Raw genomic sequence first — 9,638 nt, forward strand, 5'->3', positions numbered from 1 at the left:
TCTGAACCACTTATCCTCACGTGGGGGTGCTGGAGCCTATCCCAGCCAACACCTTGAATCCGTGGCCGGCCAATCGCAAAGCACAAGGAGACAAACAACCAATCACACTCCTACATAGTGACAATTTAGCATCCAATTAGCCTAGCATGATGATTTTGGCATGTGGGAGGAAACCGGGGTACCCGGAGAACACCCATGCGAGTCTGGTGGCGCACACCCACCCACCCGGAATCGAAGCCACGACCCCAGAACTGCCAGCCCGACTCGCAAACCACTTTACCACCGCGCCGTTTTCTCTGTCTTAATGATACCTTTTAAAATCCCTCGGTTGATGATTAATTTTTCATTTTGCAACTGCAATAAAACACCCTCCAGTACGTCGTTAAGTTTATGTCCAAAGGCTTCCACGTGGTTTCTCCGACGCCCCGCGCACCCCGCGCTCCAGCTTTTGATTGACTGGCGGATTGCTGATTCACGCCAGGAGGCGTTTCTTCTTCTTCCTCCTCCCACCGGGAGAATGTCCCGCCGCCGTGGGATTCTTTCCCCTCAGTTAAGTTCTCGCCGCAGAGGCCGTCCCGAGATCAATTTACACCCGCACGCCGTTTCGCTTACGATCCGACTGGAAGCCATTTTTCCCACCTAGCGACCATCATGGTGGACAACCTGGTCCTGGAGGAGGACGAGAAACGTTACTGCATCCGCGGCAAGCACGTCCTGGTCATTTGCGCCGCCGTGGTGGTCTGCTCTTTGGCGGTGGGTCTCGGGGTGGGCCTCTCCCGGCCCGACGACGCCACCCCCCCGCCGGCCACGGGGTCTCCGCCGGAGCCCACGCCGACCCCCGAACCGGCGAAAGGGCCCTGCCTACCTTCCGCCGACAGCAGCGGCCCATGGAAGAACTTCCGTCTGCCGGACTACGTCAAACCCGTCCATTATGACCTGCTGCTGGAACCGGACCTGGACGACGATACTTACAAAGGGACGGCGCAGATCCAAGTGGAGGTCAGCCAGCCTACCCGTCACCTTTGGCTCCACATCCGAGAGACCTTTGTCAGCGAGCGGCCCAAGTTGGACTTCCTGGACGGGAAGGGCGTCCACCAAAACGTGCCCATCAAGAGTTGCTTCGAGTATAAGCCGCAGGAATACGTGGTGGTGGAGGCCGAAGAGGAGCTGCGTCCGACTGGTCCCGGGGAAGTCTACGTTTTGACGTTGGATTTTCGAGGGTGGCTGAACGGATCCCTGGTGGGATTTTACCGAGTTCTCTACACCGAAGATGGAGTCACCAAGTAAGTTGTTTTGGTACAAAGCTACTTTTTGAGAGAAAATGTTGGTCATCTCCTGTTATTTTTTTATTTTTTGGGGGGAGTCACTTACTATTATAATTTTTTGGCTGCAATTGATGGATGCTAGATGTTCAATTTGACCTTTATTGTGAAATTTGACATACTCGGGGTTAATTGACCTGGCATAGGAGCTTCCTTGTGGAACATCTAAACCAGGGCTAGGGAACCATATGTGGCTCGGGGAGCCATATGTGGGTCGGGGAGCCATATGTGGCTCCCGAGCCATATGCGGCCCGGGGAGCCATATGCGGCCCGGGAGCCAAATGCGGCTCGGGAGCTATATGTGGCTCTTCACTAACCTGTCAGGTAAAATAGTAAACTATTTATTTAAACCGACATAGCCGAGTCCCGAATGCACCAATAGGTAAAATGACCCCAAAAAATCACATTTTTACTCTTAAATTCTGAGTATGGCTTTCAAGGAATACAATTAGAAAATAGGAATTGTTTACGTCAAAAAGGTTCCCGAGCCCTGATCTAAACAAACTCAAAACAACTGTTCTTCTGTCATGGGATCGAATATCAGATTCACTTTGAAAGTCCCGAGCTGTGGTTCATTACTGCGGTTAAAAACGGCTCATCGTCCTGTCGTTATAAAGTCTAACAAATCTTCGTCATCATCGTAGCGCCATCGACGGCGCTAGACATCCAATCCTTTTGCATGAACTAACCGCCACTTTAATTTTCTCTTTCAGAAAGATCGCCGCGACCGATCACGAGCCAACAGACGCCCGGAAATCCTTTCCCTGCTTCGACGAACCTAACAAAAAGGCCACCTACAAAATCACCATCGTTCACGACGCCAACTACGAAGCCCTGTCCAACATGCCGCTGGAGGTACGTCAAAGAGTCAAAGAAATAGCAAACTACGAGGGTAAACACTTTTGGAATACTAAAACCCGAGGTATTCATCTGGTACTTGACTTTTGTCCACGAGGGGATGGACCCGACCGCCTTTAGAGACTCACTGACGTGTGCTTTGACCTCATTATATTTGTTTCTTTTGTTTTTTTCTCAGGGTGCCCCTGAACTTCTGCCTGGCAATAAAAAGAGGACTTCATTCCAGAAGTCGGTTCCAATGAGTACTTATTTAGTATGTTTTGCCGTGCACCAGTTCAAGTATATGGAAAGAAAATCTGCGAGAGGAATTCCCGTGAGTTGCACTCGCCGCTCCATCTCTTGGCTTACGTTGATGCTTTGTGGTCGCCATAATATGCTGATATTACGTTTTTTTTTTAAACACACATTTTCCCCATTTTATTACTAAAGTACCGCATACTTCAATTTAAAATTATTGCTATCATGGCTCGGTCAAACCGTGCTAAAAACCTTTGTATCAATGCATGAACAACCATTAGCTTAGCTCGCAGGCTAATCAATGTTAGCCAAGTTCGCTAGCCTGCATTTGCTACTTTTACCTCTAACAAATTGAACAACTTAATAGACGCTCGTGTTTAGGGAACATCAAATCATGGCTGGAGTTTTTTAAAATACCAAACCTTTATTTGTAATAAGTCGTGTCATTTTATCACATTAGTATATTAGCTAACCTCGTATGCTAATCACTTACGCTAGCAGACTTCACTAGCTTACTTTTGCCAACAACAACATCTTTTTGGCATTGTTGGTAATCGATGGCCATTTTGTGAAGGGCATTAGTTAGAAAAAAATATATATATATATATGAAGAGTACATATTGCGAAACCTTGACACATTATTTGACTTTTCTTCTGTTTATCGCCACTTAATTATGGAGTGATTTGACCTCACTATAATGCTTTTCTTTTCTTTTCTAGTTGAGAATTTACACGCAGCCTAGTCAGTTATCAACCGCCAAATATGCAGCAGATACAACTAAAGTTATTTTTGATTACTTTGAGGAATACTTCAATATGAACTACTCCATCACAAAATTAGGTAACCATTTTTTACTACTTTATTATTTCATCTGTGTTAACCATTCACTGTTTAATAAAGGAATCCAACATATATATATAATATATATAATATATATTTTATATATATATATATATATATAAATAAACCAGAATAGCGCCGATGCTAACTCATTAGCTACCGTTGATGCCACTAGACGTCCAATCCATTGGACTTCTCCCACTCCAAACCAATTGGACATCTGGCCCCGTCAAAGCCATTGTTACAAAAAAAAAAAAAAAAAAAAACTCCACATAGTTGATTTATATAGTTACCAAATTTTAAAATAATTGCTTCACAAATAGCAGGAGAATAATACTTGAAAATTAGCGTCCACAAGAACAACAACAACTTGACAAGCAAGCTTTCTGGGAGGTGAAATTTGAAATGACATTGTATTTTTTTTTTTTAATTCCAACCATGACATGCCCTTCTTGTGTTTTTTTACCCAGATAAAATCGCTATCCCCGACTTTGGCACGGGCGCCATGGAAAACTGGGGACTCATCACCTACAGAGAGACCAACTTACTGTACGATGAGAAGCAATCGTCCTCGTACAACAAGCAGAGAGTTGCCAGTGTTATTGCCCACGAGCTGGTACACCAGGTAAGAGTTCTTAATACAGTAATCCCTCAATTATTGCGCGTCATGTAGACCAGACGTGGCCTTTTTTTCAGCGTTAGTCAGTGCGAATGGTGGAGCCATCGCTAATACGAGAGGAGTATATGCTACTTCTCGTTGGCAAGTGGTCGTGCGTTATCTTATTGAAATATCTTATTTGATAAACGAAAAACTGCGAAGTAGGTTCACCCCTATTAAAAAATAAAATAAAAGAGAAAATAAATGAATAAACTAAATTTCTTCAGTGCTGAGTTCTAGTACCAAACCACAAAGTAGGGTCACCCTTATTTAAAAAAAAAAAAAAAAATAGAATAAAATAAATAAATAAGTTTCCTCGGTGCTGAGTTTTAGTACCAAGCAGAAGTCGGGGGAGTGGCTTCTGCTTGCAAGTTTTAGTGTGGATTTTCACATTTGTATGAACTTACAAAAACAAAAAATAAATGAAAATTCCCCCAGAAAAAAAATCTGCCATGTTGTGAAACCGTGAAAGTTGAAGTTTGAGGGATTACCCGATGTTTTATGACATATTCCAAACAATGTACTTAATAGAAGCTTTGTGTACAAGCCATATTCAATAATATTTTCATCATTTCTTGAGGCCCATTAGAAGTAAGTAGTGGGCCGGAGTTGGCCAGGGAGCCGCAGTTTGGTCTTTGAAGTGCTTTAAATCGTATATTTGAGGCTTCTATTTATGATGCCGCCTTATAAATGAATAGTTTTTTTTTTTTTACTATTGTCACGAGGATGAACAAGTTTGTAAAAGACAATTGCCGCACAAGCGCTTTGTCAGCTGATCTTTTTTCCAGATAACACTTATGCCAAGATAGCGAGTAGTATATTTTTATGGACTCTTCAAAGATACCAGAGGAAGGAATTTGTAATAAAAAAAATATATAAATGCTCGATTCTGACAATATAACAATAAACCTTCACCCGTTAAATAACAATGTTGTGAAATAATCGCATGGTTGATTACAACCAGATTTGTTGTTGTATTTGTGCACTTTGTGGTGAAGCTTCATTTTCATTATACGTATACATACTTGTAAAATGACAATAAAAAGCATTTCATTCAATTTAAAAAATCATTTTTATAAATGAGCTAATTTAAAAGATGACACCAATTCATGCCAGCCCTCTAATTCCAAATGAATTGGACATCTAGCGCCGTCAATGATTTTATTAAAGTAACATATAGTGAAAAAATATGCACACTGACCAAACTGCAATTGAAAATAAGCTCATTTAAGACTTGATAGCAATTCATGCTAGCATTTGTAAGACGTCTATCGCTGTCAATGGCAGTTGATAAGTTATTTATAAAAAAAATATATAAAAGCAGAATGATCAATGTTCGCTCTAATTTTTTGTTTGTCTGGGCAGAAAGACAACCTCCCTGAGCACACTGAGTACCAGTGTGAGCAACATCATCATTGCTCGCTATGGGCACACACCAGTATCACATGTCTACTACACATAAATGATTTAATAATAATAAAATGTAATGATTAATATCTATGAATGGGCGGCCCGGCGGATGAGTGGTTCGCGCGTCGTCCTCACAGCTTAAAAATAATAATAATTGGGATTTTATTTTATGCGCTCCATATGATTTGCTGTGCACAGAGAAGACGAGAGTAGTGCGCAACTGTGCATGCGCTCATCTTAGAGGGAACATTGCGAATGATCAGTAGAAAGGCCCTTCACGTGGTTCCTCAATTTGAACGTTCTAGGTTGAAATACGTGCAGTCAAAGTCAACATATCATTTTTTTAAGCAACTCTGGTTCATTTGACAATTTGTGCCATTGTTATTTTTTTTGTCAGTGGTTCGGGAATATCGTGACGATGGATTGGTGGGACGACCTCTGGCTCAACGAAGGCTTCGCCAGCTTTTTCGAGTACATCGGTGTGGAGAAAGCAGAACCCAGCTGGGGAATGGTACGTACATTCCATAGAAGAAGAAGAAGAACGTGGGTGGAGGTCTCGGGTTCTGACACGCGTACCCGTCTCCGTTTGCCACGCAGCGCGACATCATGATCATCAGCGACGTGCTCCCCGTCATGGTGGACGACGCCCTCCAATCGTCACATCCCATCATTGTCAACGTTTCGTCCCCCGCGGAAATCACGTCCGTGTTCGATTCCATATCGTACAGCAAGGTAAGACTTTTAACTAGAAAAAAAAATCATAATTTGTGCATCAACTGTTTAAATGTCAATGTCATTTATTTTTTTAAATTATTTATTTTAGGGCGCTTCAGTCCTCAGGATGCTGGAGGACTGGATGGGTAAAAATGTCTTCAGAGACGGCTGTCAGGTCAATAAATATCTTATTCCCAGAAGTTACAATTATAATAATAATAATAATAATTCCAATTATGTTGAACTGTAAATCATCATTCGTCAACATTTTGTTTTCCCAGAAATATTTGAAAGACTACTACTTCCAGAACGCTAAAACCAGCAACTTTTGGGATTCGCTAGCAAGTGTACGTTGGCGCTACGTTAGCTTAAATGAAAGCGGATTTGATCGTTAAAGCAAACTTTTTTTATTTATTTTTTAGGTTAGCGGGTTTCCAGTTGCAGAAGTAATGGATACCTGGACCCAGCAGATGGGTTACCCAGTGGTGGACTTGACTTTCATGGAGACAAAAGCCAAATTGAAGCAAACTCGTTTCCTCCTGGATCCTAGCGCCGATGCTAACCAACCTCCTTCGCCGCTGGGGTAAGAAATACAAAGAGTGCCTTGAATTTTGACGCTCTACCATAGACAAACAACCAATCACACTCATACCTAGATTCAATTTAGCATCCAATTAGCCTAGCATGCTAGATTTTGGCATGTGGGAGGAAACCGGAGTACCCGGAGAAAACCCACACAGCCCGGGAGAACATGCAAACTCCATACACTTGAGGACCGACCTGGGATTGAACCCGGAACCGTGAGGCCGACACGCTAACCGCTCCACCACCGGGCCGCCATTTGGAATATTATTAAAGATAATGTAAAAATAATAAAATAATATGTGAAAGAAATACTTTTTTGGGAAGAAATACGGTACTCGGTCGTTTGGTTGCCCGGAAGGTTATTGATAATTACCATTTAAATGGTTGCTCAAATTCCCTAAATACAAACTGCGAATGACTATTTAGTCATACTTGATGCCCTAGTAATTATTAGGCTAAAGAAAAGCTCCAAATGTCCCGGACTTTGATTGTGTTTTGTTGGAGAACTTGTTAAGACCCTGACGGACGTCGCTTCTTAAAGGGACAACGCATGTTCATACAAACTCTTCTGCACTCACACGTCCGCTCAGTGAAACTGCTCATGGCCTCTGTTGGCTTTTATTCATGCGTAGACCGTCTTGTTTTGTCGCTGGTCTTTTGGTCGCCGGTCTTTTGGTCGCCCGTTGTTTGGGTCCGGGCGACCAATCGACCGTACATGACAAATACAGTTGCCTTATTTTAACTTCCATTTTTCATTATTTTTTTTTATTGCGCAGGTACAAGTGGAATATCCCAATCAAGTGGCACTCCGTGGCAACCAATAAGAGCATGTCAGACCTGTTCCACATGTATGACCCAGGTAGGATAGAACTTGGTTTGTTTCCTCATCCTATCTCTGTGAGGGCTTGTTGTGGGAGGAGTCAAACTCAATTGAAATTGTTGATTGGATGGGCTTAGGTTAACCTCAAGCAATGGAGAGTTTCCAATCGAGCCGAATCCAATCGTTTTGGTGGTTATGTTTTTCAGAACACACTCTAAAAAACTACTCGTCGTCAGTGGACGGCTTGCTGAAGATCAACAACGATCACATTGGATTTTACCGAGTCAACCACGATGACCTGACGTGGAACGCCATTAGCCAACAGCTTCAACACACCCACCTGGTTGGTACCTTTACGTCATCTATTTATGTTTTGATTGTCTATTTATTTATGTTTTTACAGTGGTACCTCGAGATACGAGCTTAATGCGTTGGGACTGAGCTGGTATGTCGATTTACTCGTAACCCAAATGAACGTTTCCCATAGAAATGAAGTAAAAACAACTTTTTGCACGCCAGCGTGTCGTAACATAACACAAACAAATTTAAATGAACTTGGATTACGATGCAGACACACTCAAAAATAAATTTAATCTAACCTTACACTAAACCTTTTTCCTAAAAAACGACAATGATACTATAGTTAGGCGTTTTTTCTTTAAAAAACGACATAGTATAGTAAAGCTTTTTTCTTAAAAAAACGACATAGTATAGTAAAGCTTTTTTCTTAAAAAACGACATAGTATAGTATAGCTTTTTTCTTAAAAAAACAACATGTATAGCAAGGCTTTTAAAAAAAAAAAAACGACATAGTATAGTAAAGCTTTTTTATTCAAAAACTGACATAGTATAGTAAGGCTTTTTTCGTAAAAAACGACATAGTATTGTAAGGCTTTTTTATTAAAAACGACATAGTATAGTAAGGCTTTTTTTAAATTAAAAAACAACATAGTATAGTAAGGCTTTTTTTCGTAAATGACATAGTATAGTAAAGCTTTTTTATAAAAAAAACCCGACATAGTATAGTAAGGCTTTTTTCGTAAAAAAACGACAAGGTATAGTAAGGCTTTTTTATTAAAAACGACATAGTATAGTAAGGCTTTTTTCTTAAAAAAACGACATAGTATAGTAAAGCTTTTTTATTAAAAAACAACATAGTTTAGTAAGGCTTTTTTTCGTAAACGACATAGTAATGGTAAGGCTTTTTTATTAAAAACGACATAGTATAGTAAGGCTTTTTTATTAAAAACGACATAGTATAGTAAGGCTTTTTTATTAAAAACGACATAGTATAGTAAGGCTTTTTTATTAAAAAACAACATAGTAGTATATTAAGGCTTTTTTTTTGTAAACAACATAGTATAGTAAAGCTTTTTTATTTAAAAAATGACATAGTATAGTAAGGCTTTTTTCGTAAAAAAACGACATAGTATAGTAAGGCTTTTTTATTAAAAATGACAGTATAGTAAGGCTTTTTTTCTTAAAAAACGACATAGTATAGTAAGGCTTTTTTTATTAAAAAACAACATAGTAGTATAGTAAGGCTTTTTTCGTAAACGACATAGTATAGTAAAGCTTTTTTATTAAAAAAATGACATAGTATAGTAAGGCTTTTTTCGTAAAAAAAACGACATGGTATAATAAGGCATTTTTTCTTTAAAAAAACAACATAGTATACTAAGGCTTTTTTCTCAAAAAAACGACATAGTATACTGAGGATTTTTTCTCAAAAAAACGACATAGTATAGTAAGCCGTTTATTTCTTAAAAAAAACGACATAGTATACTAAGGCTTTTTTCTCAAAAAGACGACATAGTAAGATTTTTTTTTTCTCAAAAAGACGACATAGTATAGTAAGGCTTTTTTATTAAAAACGACATAGTATAGTAAGACTTTTTTTTCGTAAAAAACGACATAGTATAGTAAGGCTTTTGTATTAAAAAACAACATAGTAGTATAGTAAGGCTTTTTTCGTAAACGACATAGTATAGTAAGGCTTTTTTGGTTAAAAAACAACATAGTATAGTAAGGCTTTTTTATTAAAAACGACATAGTATAGTAAAACATAGTATATATAGTAAGGCGTTTTTCCTAAAAATTGACAATGTATAGTAAGGCTATTTTTCTTAAAAAATGACCATGTATAATTGCTCGTATGTCGGGGTATTACTGTATTTACTCTTCATGGACGAT

General features: G+C 39.6%; 1 protein-coding gene across 1 annotated transcript in view; it reads left to right on the top strand.

Annotated features, from left to right (window-relative positions):
- Positions 1-647: 647 nt before the first annotated feature.
- enpep (glutamyl aminopeptidase) overlaps positions 648-9,638 on the top strand; it is a 13,973-nt gene continuing 4,982 nt past the window's right edge. The window contains exons 1-12 of the mRNA XM_077621376.1: positions 648-1,283; positions 2,036-2,177; positions 2,359-2,493; positions 3,138-3,258; positions 3,729-3,883; positions 5,724-5,837; positions 5,924-6,058; positions 6,150-6,215; positions 6,322-6,387; positions 6,463-6,623; positions 7,402-7,484; positions 7,652-7,788. Of these exons, the coding sequence (XP_077477502.1) occupies positions 652-1,283; positions 2,036-2,177; positions 2,359-2,493; positions 3,138-3,258; positions 3,729-3,883; positions 5,724-5,837; positions 5,924-6,058; positions 6,150-6,215; positions 6,322-6,387; positions 6,463-6,623; positions 7,402-7,484; positions 7,652-7,788 (1,947 nt within the window). The 5' untranslated portion in view covers positions 648-651. The remainder of the gene's footprint in view (positions 1,284-2,035; positions 2,178-2,358; positions 2,494-3,137; positions 3,259-3,728; positions 3,884-5,723; positions 5,838-5,923; positions 6,059-6,149; positions 6,216-6,321; positions 6,388-6,462; positions 6,624-7,401; positions 7,485-7,651; positions 7,789-9,638) is intronic.

This window comes from Stigmatopora argus, chromosome 15 (genome assembly GCF_051989625.1).
Source record: "Stigmatopora argus isolate UIUO_Sarg chromosome 15, RoL_Sarg_1.0, whole genome shotgun sequence".
Taxonomy (NCBI): Eukaryota; Metazoa; Chordata; class Actinopteri; order Syngnathiformes; family Syngnathidae; genus Stigmatopora; species Stigmatopora argus.